At 51.3% G+C, this 18016-nt stretch overlaps 7 protein-coding genes across 7 annotated transcripts; 3 read left to right on the top strand and 4 right to left on the bottom strand.

The window, feature by feature from the left end:
• Window positions 1–529: 529 nt before the first annotated feature.
• VTN00DRAFT_8565 (uncharacterized protein) lies at window positions 530–1357 on the top strand (the record flags this gene model as incomplete). The annotated part of the gene is made up of 1 exon (XM_069435433.1): window positions 530–1357. One exon carries the CDS (start codon window positions 530–532, stop codon window positions 1355–1357), a length of 828 nt encoding a protein of 275 aa, XP_069285380.1.
• Window positions 1358–2317: 960 nt separating this feature from the next.
• Window positions 2318–2521, bottom strand: VTN00DRAFT_8564 (uncharacterized protein; the record flags this gene model as incomplete). Its single annotated transcript, XM_069435432.1, has 2 exons — window positions 2318–2388; window positions 2440–2521. 2 exons carry the CDS (start codon window positions 2519–2521, stop codon window positions 2318–2320), a joined length of 153 nt encoding a protein of 50 aa, XP_069285379.1.
• Window positions 2522–3410: 889 nt separating this feature from the next.
• On the top strand, window positions 3411–4851 carry VTN00DRAFT_8563 (uncharacterized protein; the record flags this gene model as incomplete). Its single annotated transcript, XM_069435431.1, has 5 exons — window positions 3411–3443; window positions 3538–3598; window positions 3654–3728; window positions 3798–4701; window positions 4764–4851. The coding sequence occupies 5 exons, from the start codon at window positions 3411–3413 to the stop codon at window positions 4849–4851; spliced, it is 1161 nt and encodes a 386-aa protein (XP_069285378.1).
• A 613-nt stretch (window positions 4852–5464) lies between these two features.
• VTN00DRAFT_8562 (uncharacterized protein) lies at window positions 5465–6424 on the bottom strand (the record flags this gene model as incomplete). Its single annotated transcript, XM_069435430.1, has 2 exons — window positions 5465–6284; window positions 6402–6424. 2 exons carry the CDS (start codon window positions 6422–6424, stop codon window positions 5465–5467), a joined length of 843 nt encoding a protein of 280 aa, XP_069285377.1.
• A 533-nt stretch (window positions 6425–6957) lies between these two features.
• VTN00DRAFT_8561 (uncharacterized protein) lies at window positions 6958–7795 on the top strand (the record flags this gene model as incomplete). The annotated part of the gene is made up of 2 exons (XM_069435429.1): window positions 6958–7027; window positions 7155–7795. The coding sequence occupies 2 exons, from the start codon at window positions 6958–6960 to the stop codon at window positions 7793–7795; spliced, it is 711 nt and encodes a 236-aa protein (XP_069285376.1).
• A 656-nt stretch (window positions 7796–8451) lies between these two features.
• On the bottom strand, window positions 8452–13227 carry VTN00DRAFT_8560 (uncharacterized protein; the record flags this gene model as incomplete). The annotated part of the gene is made up of 3 exons (XM_069435428.1): window positions 8452–8483; window positions 8539–9186; window positions 9246–13227. The coding sequence occupies 3 exons, from the start codon at window positions 13225–13227 to the stop codon at window positions 8452–8454; spliced, it is 4662 nt and encodes a 1553-aa protein (XP_069285375.1).
• Window positions 13228–15520: 2293 nt separating this feature from the next.
• VTN00DRAFT_8559 (uncharacterized protein) lies at window positions 15521–17819 on the bottom strand (the record flags this gene model as incomplete). The annotated part of the gene is made up of 3 exons (XM_069435426.1): window positions 15521–15652; window positions 15707–16941; window positions 16991–17819. The coding sequence occupies 3 exons, from the start codon at window positions 17817–17819 to the stop codon at window positions 15521–15523; spliced, it is 2196 nt and encodes a 731-aa protein (XP_069285374.1).
• Window positions 17820–18016: the final 197 nt, after the last annotated feature.

The following is an 18016-nucleotide window of genomic DNA, read 5'->3' as shown; positions in this document are numbered from 1 at the left end:
GCTAACCTTTCTTTGCTCATGTGCATTGCTCTCTGTCAGTCACATTTTCTTCCTATTGACGTTAAGTTGTCACTACATGACTCTTACCGGAGTCTCCATTCTTCTGCCACAGCTTCGACCTCGCAAACCGTGACCCTTGGAGTCTCTATCTCGTGCATGTCTCTCTATTATCATATGATAGGAATCCATCTATCTATCTACCTAGCTTAGTGTCCATCATAATCCAAATAAGTCATTGCTACACACACAAAACTTCTGTCTGGAGCCCTCCTGCACTGTCTTCCGCATTTTTCTAACCTTCAAAGTGGCCAAATATGTCATCAGCCGTATTGCATCACTGTCTTTTCTGCGGTCATGTCACAGACAATTCCAGTGAGCTGTCTGCCTTTACCGAGAACCTTCATTGTCGCCAGGTAGTGTTTTTCTTTTCTTCCCTACCTGCATCTCTATATGCCCTTTATCTGTGATGGCAGATACTGATAAACATTTTGTGTAGTGCGGTCTATCTGCTTATGAAAGCAGCCTCAAGATGCAGGATGAACTGGCAACTCTCTTTGCCAGACAGATGACTGTCGAGAATGCGCCGGCCCAGCAAACGAGCGATGCCTCAATTTCTAGTTCCACTGGATCTCTTCCATCCATTACGTACAGTATCACACAACACTACCATCATTCTTCCCACCAAGCACTTCAGCCTGTGGCCGGCCAATCAGGACATATGGGTGTGTCTGACGCTAGTTTGGTTCTACCTGCAAGTGAGATCCTCAGACAGCACAACATTGACCCGCTTTCCCTATCCCCTTCCCAATTGAGTCTGTTTCAAAATGCAGAAAAGGAGCAGCAGCAAAGACTTATCCAAATGTGGCAAATATCCCATCAGCATGCCTCCAATAGGAATCTCGGAGAGAGAACACCTTCTTATACTGAACAAGGAGATGAGGAACTGGGGATTCAGTCTTCCATGAGCGAGAATCATCAGCAAGGATATCGGGGAGGTGTCGTGCAGGATCTTGACATGGATGACCAGGATCTAGAGAGCAATTGTGACTACGCAGAGCCGTACATGATCTCGGGATACGAAGCTCTCGCCCAGCGAGACTACAATCGTTCTGCAGTACAGTCTTCGGGACAGTTTGTTTCCGAGAACGTAACTGCGGTTTCACCGTTGCCGAACGAACCCACGACCGGCTCCCCATACAAACTGGCCAGCGACCCTGTGTATGAAAGCAAGGGATGGTGGGAGCGCACAACTCCAGAGCAGATGGAGAATCAGTACGGAGCTTTTGAACAAATGAGCCGGTTTCCTGGTTGTGGACTGGTTGCAGCTCATTGGTTAGACGGCCGTGGTGATTGTTGAATTGCGAATCAAGGATTCCCAGAGCTGTTCTTGACTACTGTCATTGCTACGATTAATGACTTCCGTTTTTGATCTCGGCACGAGATATGGGTCATGTTTGTTAAGAGATAGATCTGAACGATGTCATAAGAAGTATTGAAATTGCTAGTGAGAGAGATATATATGTTTTCCATGTGGTAGAATGGCAGACGTTTAGTTGTCTTTGACATCCTGGAAATCCGGTTATTACGAAGATGTCGGTGTAGTTCCGTTTGTCACTACCAAGTAAGTCGAAGATAGCTAGCAAATGAACCCTGTTCGTCCCAAGATATCAAATGCAATCTGAACAGGGACAATGAACTCGCGCTCTCTCGCATACAGCAGGTGGACATAAGTTTCGAAATACCAGCAGAATTTTAGATCTTTTATTGGATAACAGTGTATGGGATCATCAAGATGGAGTAAACCATGTAACAATCACGTACAGGTCTGAAGATCATTGATATTTCCACTCTGGATGAGACTGATACTAAAACAGTAATCGGGCCCCTGGAAAGTAACTACAGTAACTAAATGGAAAGCTTCCCCCGCCGTCTTTTGCAACACATCCCTCCTGACAAGACGAATGAATCTCTGGCAGTAAAAGCGTTGGTCGAGGCGACGGCAAAAAAAGGCGAAAACCACATCGCTTCAGGTCTCAGCACCGAGTTTTGGATGAAGAAGTCTCGGCAATGACATTCCTATCGCGGGGCACTTAGGAAACGTGACCATGTGTGTCACATTTAGTGTGCAGTAGGTTCTGTATTTCCCGGAAATCAGTGAAATTCAAGGCGGGCCGACGTATATTGTAACAATAACGTTTAATGAACAGTCTATAAGCCTACCGAACCCTGCCTACGGACTGGGTTCCGTGACGGTCACAATGTGGTTTTCAGGGGCATCGCGCCTGGCCTTTTTGCAGCCCTGGCCAGGAAGCCAACATCAGAAGGCAGCGTGTTTGTCGGCGGCCTCGGCATTGGGTTCAGGTTTGGCGAGGGAATCCTCGACAGGGACTGCAGTACGTTTGAGCTTGCAGCCCTGGCCGTTTAAAGAGCACCAATTACCGCCGTTATGGACGCCAGGAATCGCAACTGCCTCCACAACGATGACTGCGAGAATGGCAGCGAATATGGAAAGAAGCTTCATTTTGTTTGGGGGCAAAAGAATGTGTCGTATAGAGATTTGATGTGAGTTCTAGTGGATAGATAATGCAAGACAAAATCTGGTTCATAGAAACGAGAAAACACGAGAGACACCTTGAAGGCCTTTTATATAATGGCAAGATCAACCCCTGCAGGTTCTGAAACGTTCAATAGAGCTTCCCAAAAGACCGCCTAATCGGGTCTTGAATAAAGAGATCAAAGAAGGCCAGGAATTAGATCAAGGATCTCAAAGTTGGTTTATTCAGCCGTAATAAACATCGCAATTCATCAATAAGACAGCATCTACTGCGCCATCTGGGCAATTCACTTGAAGGAACCATGCTATTGGCCCATTGAGAATCAGTTCGAGAAGAAGACAAAGATTGCAAGTCAAGGATCACCCCGTAGACCGGGAAATAGCAGACCTAATTCAAAGTAGATGAGAAGCATAAAGGAGTCGATGGCCGTATTGGTATGTCAATAGGGCTCCAACGACGCCGAAAAGAGGTATCAATGACACCGGGCCGAATCGGTAGCTGCGTGCAAGCCCCGACTCGAACAAAGGAGCCAGCAAGCAACGGCCGGTCGCTGAGAGGCATCAAAAACGGCATAAAGGAGAGGCATCTGTCGAGTCCAGCTGAAACGAGTGTCAAAGGGCGAGCCTACTCTGTATATGGAGAGACGAGGCACGCCGACCAAGCCGAGACCCGGAAAGCCGTCGCTGGCGGCGAGCGTCGCCCGGTCCGGCAACTCTCCCCGATCCCTTTTTCCGTCCTTCCCTCGCTTCGACTTCCCGCCGCTCGACCTCAGCCTCCATAATCCATAACTTCTCCTCAGCTTCTCCCAATTTCCAATTTTCCCTTTCGTTCTCTTGCACCCTTCCACCCGCAAAGATGTTCTCTCTACGAACCGCGCAGCCCGTGCAGGTACGTGACCTTGCCATTGACCCGACGTGCTCTCCCAGCTTCTCACTCCCAACCCCGCGTCTCCCGCGTCTTCCCACTGACACTTTGATCCCAGTCTCTGTTCCGCAGCGCTGCGGCTGCTTCGTCGCTTCCTCGTTCTTCCATTCAAGCCAGATGTATGTAACCCCAGACGGATGCCCTTCCGGTGGTCAATCTAACCTCTCCCTGCAGCCCTGGCTACCGTTCAGTCGGATATTTTCAAGCCAACCAAGTACGGCGGCAAATACACTGTCACCCTGATTCCAGGTATCGTCATTCCACCGATCTTCGCAGTATAGCCTTCGAATGCCTCGCTGATTGCTGCCCCCCGAAAAGGTGACGGTATTGGTGCCGAGGTTGCTGAGTCGGTCAAGACCATCTTCAAGGCCGACAATGTTCCAATTGAGTGGGAGCAGGTCGACGTGAGTGGCGTGGACACGGGCAACAAGCACTCCGAGGAGTTGTTCAAGGAGTCAATTGCGTCTTTGAGACGCAACAAGCTCGGTCTCAAGGGTATCTTGCACACCCCGGTTGAGCGTTCTGGTCACCAGTCGTTCAATGTTGCCCTGCGTCAGGAACTTGACATCTACGCCTCTATCGTGCTGATTAAGAACATTCCGGGCTACAAGACGCGACACGACAATGTCGATCTCTGCATTATCCGTGAGAATACCGAGGGAGAGTACTCCGGACTCGAGCACCAGTCTGTGCAGGGCGTTGTGGAGTCGCTGAAGATCATCACCCGTGCCAAGTCGGAGCGTATTGCCAAGTTCGCCTTCAGTTTTGCGCTGGCAAACAACCGGAAGAAGGTGACCTGTATCCACAAGGCAAACATTATGAAGCTTGCCGACGGTCTTTTCCGAAGCACTTTCAACAAAGTTGCGGAGAACTACCCGACCATAGAGACGAACGATATGATTGTGGACAATGCATCTATGCAGGCTGTTTCACGGCCCCAGCAATTCGACGTGATGGTCATGCCTAACCTCTACGGAGGTATTCTTTCCAACGTTGGCGCTGCTCTCGTTGGTGGTCCCGGCATCGTTCCCGGCTGCAACATGGGCCGAGATGTGGCTGTTTTTGAACCTGGTTGCCGTCACGTCGGGCTTGACATCAAGGGCAAGGACCAGGCCAACCCGACCGCTTTGATTCTGTCCGGATCGATGCTTCTTCGCCACCTCGGTCTGGATGAGCATGCTAACCGGATCTCCAAGGCCGTCTACGATGTGATCGGTGAAGGGTGAGCAGAGAAAAACCCCCTCTGGAATGTTCAAGGAGCTGTTCTGACATTTGCCTCAATAGTAAAACCAGGACTCGTGATATGGGTGGCCAGGCTACTACACACGAATTCACTAGGGCTGTCCTGGACAAGATGGAAGCGGCTCTGTAGATTGAAGACCATCTAATTTAGAGATGTTTCAGCCCCGGACCTGTAGTCCCTGAGGATTCTGTGGGTCTGTCGTAGCTGTCTCTGCCATGTATTATTGCTATTCGAACTGCCTTCTTAGAGTCACGTGCTTGCAAGTTGAAACTATATAGACCTTGATTTGGAGATGGAAACCTGAAGTTGTACATCTTTTCCTTTTCTTTTCCAGCATAGCGAACTAGCTTTATTTACATTAGCCAATGTCGGTGTTTTGTGCATGCTTTGCAGGCGGAGTGTGATCTTTGCGTCCAGCTCAAACGGCAGAACACATCATCGTCTGCAGATAGGCCTCTGACAGTGACAGAGCTATTAAGTCCTTGATACGGCACATGAATATGCCATTGTGGAGGGCCTCGTGAATAAGATTAACGGTCCAGCTGCTCGCAATTTCTTGAACGAGTTAGGCATGATGTGGATGGTACCGTTTGTCAGGTGCAGGACCGGTTGCGCCCAGAAGCTGGTTGTTTGTCCTGCGGAATACCATCACCGGTGGCAGTTCTGCTTGCCTGGTAGATCGGCCAGATTGATATCTCACAACTGGAGAATGGGTATAGTCCTTCCCGGCCAAAATCCAATCTTAGAATATAGGCCTCCTTCTCCTGCCTGTGTACTTCGAGTTTGGTTTCACAATCTTTCCCTTTCTTGCCATTTGCTCTTTCTTCCTCAAAATCCATGCCTTGCTACCCTTCCTTTCCGCCGCTTGGGATTTGGCGCTTTCTTTCGCTTTCTTCCTGGCATCCAGAATATCCACATCATCCATGCCATTGACAACGCCCGTGATGTCCCCTTGTAATCCGCCGCCGCCGACTGTGAGCACGAGATAGAGCTTGCTGTTCTTTGTTCCCGGATCATCCTCCAGAATACCGGCACCAAATCCTGCCTTGATGGCAGCACCGCTAATCATGCTCCGCTGTGCATCGTTCTTTGGGTAGAATTGGCAGACAGCACGCCCACCGCGACGCAGACTGGCGTAGAGTCCATCGAAAAATCGACGCAAGCGACCTTCGGGGCTGACATCGCTCGTCTCCGCATTGCAGAGCCACTGGATGGCGCTAATACTGATGGCAGCATCGAACGAGCCGGGCCTGAAGGGGACACCCTGACCAATGTCGGCTAGAAGCAGATCGCCTTCAACATCTCGCTGGAGGGCGACATCGAGCATGCTAGGCGAGATATCCATGCCGACCCACGTGTGCGGTCCGCCTTGTTCAGGTGGTACTTGGGAAAGAATTTCGCCGGACAGGCCAGAACCGCAACCCACGTCCAAAATAAGAGACGGTGTCCGAAGATCGAGGAGCTCGAGCGCGCGATGCGTCATTTCAGACTGGATGTTTTGAATGCGCGACGACGTGGTATATTTGCGCGATTCATTGTCGTTGTAAAAGAGATCCGGAGGCCTATATAGTCACGAGAAAAACGAAAGACATTATTATTAGTCTCTTCACGTAAAATCAGTAAACCGAAGCAGCGCACTAGAAGGGCGCGGCCACGGGCGAGAAGGAGGGGGCACCCACAGAGTATCTTCAGGGCGCGACATGGTAGCGGTATGTTTTCAGAAGTTCTTCCAGTAACAAGCCGAGGGTGGCAGAATAGAGCAAAATGAGAAATTCTTATCAGGACCTCAGAGCAACGAAAAAAAGGGAATAGCTGTCCCGCAGCGTGTTATCGATCCATCAAACGTGTGGACCCGTCGAGGACTGGGCCAGCCTTTTTGCTTTTGCAGGAATAGCGACTGATAATACTCCGTAATGACGGATTGACAAGCGAACCGTGGGGGGTTTGCGGCCTGAGGCAGAGACGCCACCGGTGCTCCCGCCGCAAACGATCCATCGACCACCTGGCACCGCGCAGTCAACGTCTTGAAGGTCTGTAACCGGTATACCTCAGGTATCTCCAGCTTCTCTCTCTTACACCGTTTGCTCATCTTCTCTCCGTCCCTCTCTCTTGCGTGGCGGGGCCATGAAGCGACCTTGACCGACTGCTGCACTTTCAAGCCTCTTCTCGAACGAACGTTATTGCTTTACGCGCGTTGACCAAGAAGCCGCCTGTTGGACTACCGGCCTGCCGACGATGTGGATTCTTCCCCTTGTCGGTTACCTGGGAGTTGTCGTTGGCTTTTCGTTCCTCACTCTGGCCATAGGTACGTGAGATCTCGCCGTGATAATGGCTACCTACGCCGTACGGATCGCGCAGATCGCATCGCATCGCATCTTGCGCTCATTAACAATTGAAGCTGTTCTGGGAACTGACATGACAATGACCGGCAGCATCCGGGCTCTACTATCTGTCTGAGCTCGTCGAGGAACACACAGTCCTCGCCCGTCGTCTCTTGACGCGCCTCATCTACAGCGTGATTGCTATCCAGACGTTGCTATGGCTCTTTGACCGATTTCCATTCTCCCTGTCGCTTCTCAGCGTCATCTCGCACCTCGTCTACGCAAGCAACCTCCGCCGGTTCCCCATTGTCAAACTCTCCGACCCTCTCTTCATTCTATCCTGTCTTCTGGTCGGCTTGAACCACTGGCTGTGGTTCCGTCACTTCTCCAAGCCGCTGCCCCCTCCGCCTCGAAGCGCCGGCACCTGGCGCCAGCCCTACCAGACCAGTGTCGAGGGCATGCCGACCTTCACCGAAGTCGCGTCCTACTTCGGACTGTGCGTTTGGCTGGTTCCATTTGCCCTCTTTGTGAGCTTGAGTGCAGGGGAGAACGTGCTACCCAGCATGGGCTCCGAGTATGCTACGGGGGAACATATCTCCACCGCTGGGTTGGCCCGCGGTGCAATCTCGTCCACCGGCAAGAGTAAGAATAAAGGTATGGCGAAGGCCTTGGTTGACGGCGTTCGTGATTGGGTGGAAGAAACCGGCGAGCTCATGGGATTCTGGAGGGGGGAGAGGACGAGGAGGCTTTAGCCGTTCTGTCCGTTCATAGCATTTACCTTATCTATGTACACTATTTTTTTAATCATTATCACTTTTTCTATTGCTTCCGTGGTACCATTATCATAAAGATCGTCCAGAAGGATGAGAATCTTTGGAGAAATCGTGGAAAAGGCAGGTAGATTGAATTTGTAACGGGTATCTAAAACAGGCTCCATACATGATAAAGTGAATGACCAATCAGTGTAATAGGCCGGGATACATAGACGGCGCACGATGTTATTCGGAAAGCCAAGAGGCTATGGAAACACAATAGAAACCACCATGGTCAAGGTGCGATAACTCCTGAAATGGCAATGCCCACAGCTTGCTTGTTTTGAAAAGATGCTGACGGAAAAAATCGTGAGCAGTATATATAGCTGCATAAGTAATAATAATAAAAAAAAGCGGTCATTCCAAGTCTCTCTGAGGCGCCCGCAGCTCAGTCAAGTTAATCCATATTATCATTACTATTATACGTTTCGTTGCGGCTTGCGGTGAAATGTGCCCAGGATCTGGACGGCCTTTCGAGTCGCGTCGTACAACTCGTGAACTTCGTCTCAAGAATGGGTGGAAGCACGACACGGGAGAGCCAGAATACAGTATGTACGAGGAGCAGGAGTACCTCGCTGCTCCTAACCTGCTATCATCTAGTCGAATGCAGATTCTTCAGCAACCAGAGCTTGGAACAGTCAGCATTCTCTGCTTTCCAGTAAATCATCAGGGGCAATGCTCACCTTGGTCATCCCGCAATTTCTGGAACGAAGTCTTTCGGTGACCAAGGTCCATAAAAAGTAGAGAGCTTTCCCTTCGCCTCGCCTTGCTAGAGTGGGAGCCATCGATGTTCGGGGCCAGCATCCGATTGGAAGAAGAGCCTTGAGTCGAGTCAACCTGGCGTTGGTTGGGCGACTCGAAACCGTAGTGTCGCTGCTCATACGTTGGTTGCATTAGAGTGAATCCGGTGTCGTAATTAGCCTTTAAATCTTCGGACACGTGGTGAGCTGAATCACCTGGCCCCTGAAACGATGCTTGGTTGTAGGCAGGTGTCGGGATATCTGAGAACATCTGATGCCGAGGAGACCGAATGTCCTCTGGTGCCAGAGATTGATCAACGGTGAGTTCCGTTGTCTTCGTATTCGAATCCGGCATTTCACCAAAGATGCTGTCGAAGTCGGTCAGGAACATTGAGAAGACTGGCGCCGGAATATTCAAGGTTGGCGCAAAGACGATGCCAACGTTCCTGACAGTCATCTTGTTGACGTCCGAATTGTTAACGATAACGATTAAAAATTGCGAGAGCGCCCGTAATAAAGCCAAGTTCGGTTTGGGGAGTTTATGCACGAGAACATTGAAGGCTGCGATCTTCTTTTGTCGTTCATCGAGTTCTAGCGCAGAGTTAGTATACATCTTTGAACTCTTTCACACGAAGGTATAGTAAACTCACCAAGAACGCGCAAGAAATCCAAATGGAGCTCTCGTGTCAATACTGTTGTGGGTAACTCCCGCAGGTATTGCTTAAAAAGTGAGGCTACAGCATGAACATCGTAATAATGATCCCCGGCTAAAAAATCCACATCACCCTCCGTATTAAAACGTTCCTTGAGTGCCTTCACGACGACATTCGATCCACTTAGTCGAAAGATACCTTCCTCTGATTCCGCCTCCTTAGCTCGAAGGTATTCGATGCAACGATATACAACTGCAGGGAGCTCCACGTCAACGCCAACACCTTGCGGTGGACAGAATTGAACAGCTTCTGCCAACGGCATTCCAAAAACAGCTCTGACAGGACCTTTCCTTTCAATGGAACTGCTGAGATGACCAGAGTTTGCTGAGAGCTCACTGCCGCCCTGAATTTGTGAGGCGAGATCGGATGACGATCTTGTACGGAAACCCCAAATGCTGCGTTTTTTCTCTTTGGTTGTAGTAGCTGGTTTATTGCCCCATGCTCCTGCATCCTGAATTACTGCACCATTTGTAGGTCCTGATATGATCTTCGAAGTATGAAAGGTAGACTGTCCTTGTTCCGAGCCAGGCTGATGATTCTGGTTCGTCGTATCCAGGTTCTCCGTCAGTGAACCTGATCGAGTTGGAGAGGGCTTGACCAAGTCTTTTTCATATGATGGTCCATGAATTGGGGGGTCGGCAGGGACGGCATCATCGTAGCTGAAACCCTGAACTGTATCCGATGAATCTTGGTCTGGACTGTCGGCTCCTTTGCCGTTTCTCTTGCTGCCACTGGAAAACAGTCTAGACTTGGCAGTAGTGCTGGAAGCATGTTTACCATGTGCCTGACTCTGGCCTCTCGAGGATGTAGTGTTCGAGGTCTCATCCTCGGAAGAGTCTTTCTCTACGTATTGTAAAAGCGCATCAACCCAAGCGTCTCTTTCCTCATCACTTTCAGCACATAACACATGCCGAACGAGAGCCGATGAATCTTTCTTTTTCGGCTCCAAAATGAGAAAGGCATGGCGGTATTGGTTATCAGAATCATCATCATTGATCGATGGCGACTGGTTTTGAGCACCTGTATTCTGCGACTGTTTACCGATTTGGGCATTGTATATCTTGATTGTTCCCAGGTGAGGACCTCCCGGAGACTCAAAGTACTTAAGTTCCGGGCCGTGTAGGACGAAGTACCTTGCTTTCCAACCGCCAAAATTCTTCCCTCGCTTCGTCAGATATCCTTCCTTTCTCGGCTTTCCGTCCGGACCACGGAGAATTTCAGGGCTCGTCTTGCCATTAGCCTTGACCAGGCTCGTCTCATCGTCACGGGGCTCAATGGCATCTGAAGTAAGGAACCGGCAGATAATAAGAGCCGCTGTCTCATCCATAGGTGTATCAAGCAGGGTATCAAAATAAGCATTTAACGCGGCTCGTCTTGCATCCACTTTAGCGGGGGAGTGTCCGCTGAAAATAGACCTATCAGGCAACTTCCCTGGGAAGTCCAGCACCTGTCTGATTTGTTGATCAAGTTGTGGGAGAGCTGGGATAGCCTTTTCAACGCGCCATAGCTCGGACTTGTCAGCTCTCGAGAACACACTCAAAGTGAAGACTGGGTCCTCCTCGGAGGGTTTAGAGGCCATATAGCTATTTCTGGAGGGCCGTAACCGAGAGGAGGAGACTTTAACTTCTACCGAAGGAAGAGCATTCGGCGGCAGAAGGAGACCCGGGTAGTCGTCCGAAACTAACCCTTGATAGATACCGCGTTGAACATCACGCGGCGAATGAGGGCTGTCGATCTTGATAGCGGCGTCTATAGAGGGAATTGGGCGACTTGCAGCTTCGCCATGAATCGGAGAAGGCACATAGCCATTTGTCTTGGCTGTCGGCTGAGGCGCGGCAGAAACCGGAATATTTGGAGGAAGTGAAATGGTATATTTCAGTGCGCGAGGAGAAAGAGGCAATCCGGGCATGCCGTTCCTTGGGGATAATGGCGGCGAAGTTACAGCGCCTGAACCTTCTCTCGGCATCCTTGGCAACGGTGAGCCTATGGGACGATCGACAGGCCTTGGACTGACAGGGAGCCCTGGGCTCATGGGCGGAGAGACACCTAGCCGTTCACCCAACAACGTAGCTTGAGCATTCTGGGGGTTTAAGACTGATGCCAAGGACTCAGGCTCAGAAATGTGACCGAGTCCCGTAAAGGGCGGGGACTGAGGGACCATTTGGCGCGGACTCGAGGGTAAGCCAACTGCAGCGGCTTGCGGCTTCTCTGAACCTTCCGTCGCCTTCATTGACTTCGTCTTCTGTTTCGATGACCGGCTGCGGGCCTCTTTTTCTCGCATCATAGCAGCCTCGCGTTCCCTATCGTCCTCCTCCCTCGTTCTTCTTCTTCCACGCTCCACGGTGGGTATCTCATCCACCTCCGATACGTCGTCATAATCTGAGTCAGAGTTATCAGGACCAGCCTGATGAATCTGCGTACTGGCACGCTCCACTTGTCTTAGATTAAGAGGTGCCGGAGGAGGCTTCCTGTTAGGTGGAGGCATCTTATCTTGCATATCTTGCATATCTTGCAGGCCCGGTGCTCCACAAACCGTAGAGTCATGTCTTTCAACGGGGCCAGATGGATACGAGACGGCCGCCCGCTCTTGTTTAGACGTGGAACTGTGTCCATTTAGTGAATTTTCTGTGGCATGAGCTGGCGAAGCTCTCTGGTGGGTGATATTTTCATCTTGGTGAGATGAAACGCTGGAGCCTGTGCGGTGTACATTTGAAGTGGCAGATCTGTCATCGGAAGGCGAGCCATCGGAGTTAGGAGCGTCTGGTGATGATCGAAAAGACTCAGTTTGCGCATGTAGAATCTGGAGCGGCGCCGGCACCATCCCCGTGCCTTCCGTCGGATTCCTGAAATGGGACTTCGTAACTTCAGCCTGGCTGTCTCCAAGAGGTGCCGGACCTCCTGGTACTGAAGCGACATCCTGATTCGGCCGTTGAGCACCAGACTCGTCACCTCCGGACGGATTACTACTCGTGGGAGCAGAGTTGTGAGTAGCCTGTGACGCTGTCGCAGGTACTGGAGGTGCCTGGCTCTGTAGCTCTTTCACTTTTTTTCTATACCTCTCTTTGTCTTTCAAGGCGCGTTCCAAGTCCTTGTTCAAACCGAGAACAAGTGCCCTCTGCTTGTCGACCAGCCTCCACAGCTGCGCATTTTGGGAGGTAGCATGGTGCTTCTCCTTCAAAAGGTGCACAATCAAAGCCTCAACTGATCCCGCTGCCGATATCAGGTTGTTGATATCAGCCGGACTCAATGCATTTGAATCGAACGAAGACTTCTGGGAATGAGAGGCGGAGGAGAGAGAGGATATCGCAGAGTCAATCGAGGACGTTCGGGGCATAATTCGCTGCCCCGGACGATCTCCAGTCATGGACGGCAGAGAACTCACAGGCGAACTTGACGGAGACCTCGCCGACTGACTGGAGCTAGCAGCGTCCGATATTTTGCGCGATTGGCTCTGGCTCGACTCTTCGTTCATATTCCCACCATGTTCTGGATGTCTCTCCGGCGGTTGCTTCCGCAGAGACCCTACAGAAGTCCAGCTTGCGCTCGCGCTGCCTGGAGGGGCTGGGAAGTTTGGATAATCCAATAGACCCGACTGCGATTCGGGGTCGGCAGATGAGCTGTTGTCGGTCGATTTCGGGGTTCGAGGGCTCAGGGGAGATGCCTCCAATCCGTCTCTCCGAGGCGACTGGGGGCGAAAGCTCGTGTGAAGGGGAGACGGGGTAGGTTTGCGGGGATTGGCAGCGGGAACGTTGGTAGAACGAGGAGACTGCCCATCAGGCCGCTGGCCCAGATAATCACGAGGAATCAGATGGGTACTCAAAGGAGAATGCGGAGTGGTATGGCCCCTGAGCGTGGTAGGAGAAAGGGGTAGCTTGGGTTGGCGGTCGTCATCACTCTCTTGTCGCCGAACCTGCGACATGGCTCGTACAGGGACCCAGGCCGACGACCAGCATGGGAGGAGACGCGGGCGGGGAACAGCCTAGTGAGAGTCGAGACAGCGAGCGAGCGCGAAAATGACACAGGACCGCAAGTTGACTGGCGAGACAGGAGAGGCTCGAGGCATTCAACAAAAAGGCATAGGCACGCCGCACAGGGTCCCGGCAGTGCCCAGCTGTAGTCAGAGAACTGTACTGTAGTTGCAGGGAGGCGACGGAGCCGATATGCAGTCCAACGCGGGCTTAAGCGCTGAGGCTCAGGGGCTCTGGATCGCTGTTGGCGGGATCTGCTCGACCACTGGACGAGAGAGGTTCGTAGAATCGTCGACGGTCGACGGCGGGAGGTGGGGAGGGGTAAAGGGGGCCGATCAAAAAGGGGGGTTCTGTCAGTCAGTTCTTGTCGGTTGAGTATCCTGCTCTGGGACGGAGACGGGAGCCTCGGAGAGGGTCCAGGGGAGAACGAGAGGCCGGTGGATCGTGAAAAGCTTCCAGGCACGCCAAGCCGGCGCTGTGGTTAATTGTCGAGGTTAATCTGCCCACGTCTGTTCTCCGTGATGAAGAGCTTCCTCCGTCCCTCCGTGAGAGGAGCTGCCGACGCCAGTGCCGACACGGCGCGGACGGCAGCGGGAGCTTGGTGTACACCTACAAATCGCAAGATCATCCTCCGTCGTCCTCGGGACATGGGATGGATGAGCGCTGAAGGATCATCTAGAGTTTGGGCCGGTGGATCCCGGCTGCAGATATCAACGCCGGCGATCTTGCCAATGTACGACATCCAAGAAGGTGGATCTTGTGCTGTCGACAGACACATGGCCTGGGCATGGAGAGAGTACGGAGTAGGGAGCGTGCCTGTTCCTCTCCACTTCGGCAGGGCGTATTCTGATTACTGACCGCAGAGCGCGGCCACGGGGCCTCATCCGGGTCTTTCGGGGGGCTCGGTCAGACTGTCAGAAATAAGCACCAATTGTTAATTAATTAACTGGCATGATTTCCGAGTGCTGTGCTTTAGGACCGGCGTTACGCTATGTACAATATGGCGCCGTCTGGCCATACGGAGCTTTCTGGCCACGCTAGGCGACAAGCTCGACCAGCGGACCCCGCAAACGCAAAGTCCGCCGAACGTCCAAACACCAGTCATGTCCCGCATCACCACGATCCGTTGAGCATCCTTATTCTGTGTTCCAGGCATTCCAGCTGTTAGTGTCAACCACACAGCACTCTTGCAGCCGATCGAGCCCGTACCGGTACGTACAGCAGTGCACCATACGGAGTACGGTCAGAGACTGATTTGTACTGTACCTGGGTACCTATTACCTACCTAGGTACCTGGTGGCCTACACTCCGCAGTACGCAGTACATACAACGGGGTACTCCGTACGTGGACAAAGACATCAGCGGATCGGCGAGTTTAGTACAGCCAACTTCCCTGTTGCCAACTTGCAGAGCACGGGACAAGCTGCAGTCTCTGCTTTTTTAGCCTTGTCCGGCCCCACGGCCCCATGACCGACGTGAGTGCTGTGGTATAGCCTGGAAAGATTCCCCGGTGCGCTCCACTAACAGGGATGTCTAGTAGTGGGCCTGGCGTCCTGATGCTGCTTTTGCATTTCACTGCCAGAATTCTTACCGCCTGATCAGTCAGCCATATTAATGACCTTAGAGATGGAAGGCGGTACGGATGAGCAGAAGCAATTCTCAAAGGCAGCATCAAAACACCAGCATTGACCAGAATCCACCCGTGGGGCGCACCAGGGAATCTTTCCGGGTTATATATACCACAGTACAAGAACGGCTGCTCATCTACCCGGCTCAAGTTTTGCGCTCTTGGGAATCTTCTTCCCTGCAGCCAGGTCAACTCAAGTATAACACCTCAGCCGCTGTGAAAGGGCTATGTATTCGCAACAAGATGCAGGCGGGCTCCAGAAGCCGCCGGACAATACCTAAAAGCTGGTTCATTCCGGAATCCGAGCTCTACGCCCTAACCCACCCAGTCGAAGAACCAGGAAGACTCAAACAATGTCTAATATAGGTAAGAGGGTATCATACATGTTATTCTCCACTGATCCACGCTCACTACAAGTTCATCAGAGGAGTCATATTCTGAAACAGACGAGGCAAAAGAAAAAGGAATCCAGGAAGGCCATTAACACAGGTGATGACAATCGTAGACCCGTCGACCTCTTAACTTTTTTTTTCTAGAAAACGCCTTGATAAACAGCCCAAACAACCACCGGTATGTACTCCATGAGACTCTTCTCCAGACCATACGAAAATGCACTATCACGCGATGTTGCCCGCCATGCCCATGAAGATGGCCTGCGCAGCAAGCTGAAGCGACCAAAAACCCACTTTCTTGAAGCGTCGTTTACGTGCCTGTTCATCCACAACGTCCCGGGCGAATGCGTCATAGGTCTGTATACCCGTTAATAAATGGCCAGCCAATAATTGCAATCATGGGCATCTTACCGCTGCCGAGAGGTCATCCATCAAACCACTATCGAAGATCGTCCAGCTGCCGTCAAAATCGCTAACTCGCTTGACGAGACGACAGTTCACCGGAATAAAGGTACGCCTCGAATTAATGTACGCCACGATCGGTCGAATGAGGGCATTGTTTATGTATGACAGATCTCTAGTGAAGAGGGGAACCACGGCTCTCACGTTGTTGAGATGGACTCGTAGGTCCATTACTAAGAATCGTTTATCGTCGTGAGGCGAAGTAGACTCTTCCGAGTTAGCCTCGTCATGGTGTTGACCAGGGGCAGGCTGATATTGATTTGATGTGACTGTAGCCTCTAGGCGATCGTAAAAATCAGACATCACTTTAGCAAGACTCTCATCGTTGTCGGCGGGAAACATGATGTCAGCGACAATATCGACAGTGCCTTCATGAATCCACGAGAAGGGACCCTGAACTCCGCGATTAAGATGGTCAATATTAAGACCATCGATCCGAATTCTGCTGTGTTTCTTCCACGGATTCGTTTTGCCATTCTCTTCGACGCCGTTGTTCAACTGGGCACCGGTGTAGCTATGAGTCTGTCGAGGGTGAATCGTGAATAATGAGTTATCAAACGATCCAGACATCATATTTGCCGATAGAAAATCATAGAACAACCACTGCTTTCTCAGTTGAGGAAGGTCACAGGAGAATATGCTGACAGAAAACGGTCTGAAGTTGTTGGGCTGGTAGATTGTGACCAATACGTCTTCCATTTTGAACGAATCAATCTCAAAATCCCCCGGATTGTGCTCGTGCCGATAAGATTTGGGATCTAAATCATTATTAGACCAGCGAACATAGGTCCGATCGACAACTCCTCGAATGCCTTTGACTTCGACGTCACGTAGAAGTCCTTTGCCGTTCAGCCACTTGGTGAAAGACAATGTCACATTGACTGTGTCAATTGAGACGTCGAATTGAGTGTAGTTTGTGTCTTCCTCCTCACTAGAATCATCCCGCTGAACTGGTGCATCATTGCTTGACCGGTCGCTCTTCGCTGCGGCAGCGGCGGCGGCGGCAGCAGTCTTTGACGAGCCTTTGCTGACATTTCCTGTCCCCTGACCAGGTCGCCTGGACACGAAGACATTTTTAAAGGTAATCACGCCATCTCTCCACTTTGGAACAATCGCGGACTCGAATACGACTTTGACGCCAGATGACTTGGTTAGATAGTTCCCTACCCACCCGGCCAAGGTTTCTGCAACACTCAGTAAAGATACCAACAGGTTTTAGACGGTTGATTTTACCTTGCGCAAAAACAGTGTTTATTGCAAATATGAGCAATGAGAAAAAAGTAGTTGTGCCAAGAATAATCCAGAGGACGTGACCTAGGAGGACCCAAGAGAAGAGCGCGGTTATCTCATCCAAATTAAAGGGCCGAACACTCCGAATCGAGAACCATTTGAACCGCACTTTAAGCCGAGACCAGAAACCGTTTGCCGCAGCTAGCAGTTCTTCCTTGGTAGGTCGATGAAGTTGCGGCATCTGTGGCAAGCGGTCTTTCAAGTGCTTGTTCGGCGACGTAGGCACATTCTGTACCTGATTCAGACCCGGGGGCTTCGATGTTTGTGATTGAGTCTCATCTCTAGGTCCTTTATGAACATCAGAATGTCTGCTTTCATTCTGTAGGCCGGTCCGAGGCTCGATCGCCTCAGTATTCGCTCGGTCATCTTTCGATGTGTGCAGATTCCGTCTCCAAGCATTCCGCCTGAGGCTGTTTAATAACTTTCTGTCCAAGTAGCAAGGACCGCTATGACATATTATCTTGTCTGGTGAGAGCGCGCATGTTGTCCCAGTCTCTACCGCTGCTGCCGGGTTCGGAGAGGCCCCTAGTACGAAAAAGCCTCCGGAAGCAAATCGTCTTGTGATTTGTCTTGTATTCCTTGGCGGTAAAGATAGAGAATATGTCCTCCCAAAAAGGTTCTTAACAAAGAAGCCACGAAATATAGTGCTTGGATTTGCAGTATCGAAAGGTGACCATTTGTGGCCAGGGTTTGCTCGTAGACCACGGGCAAAGACCGGGCTTGCCGCTTCCCGGACGTTGGCATACAGCCTGCGTCCTAAATTGCCAGACATATTTGTCGTCACATCCTGGAACACCTACCCAGCAGCAGAGAGACAACAAAGATGTCCACAGGATAGCGCCCAACGGCGTTGAGGCAGGAGGGCGAAAGAGGCGCGAAGTGGAAAATTACAGTAGAATCGCGCGAAGCTTCCAAATCCAGGCCAAGACCTAGCCATGAAATCATCCGGCTATCCGCCCAGCTTTTCCT

This window comes from Thermoascus crustaceus, assembly GCF_041956765.1.
Source record: "Thermoascus crustaceus strain CBS 181.67 unplaced genomic scaffold VTN00scaffold_6, whole genome shotgun sequence".
NCBI lineage: Eukaryota > Fungi > Ascomycota > Eurotiomycetes > Eurotiales > Thermoascaceae > Thermoascus > Thermoascus crustaceus.
The sequence above is the reverse complement of the archived record's forward strand: the minus strand, read 5'-3'. Positions and strand labels throughout refer to the sequence as shown.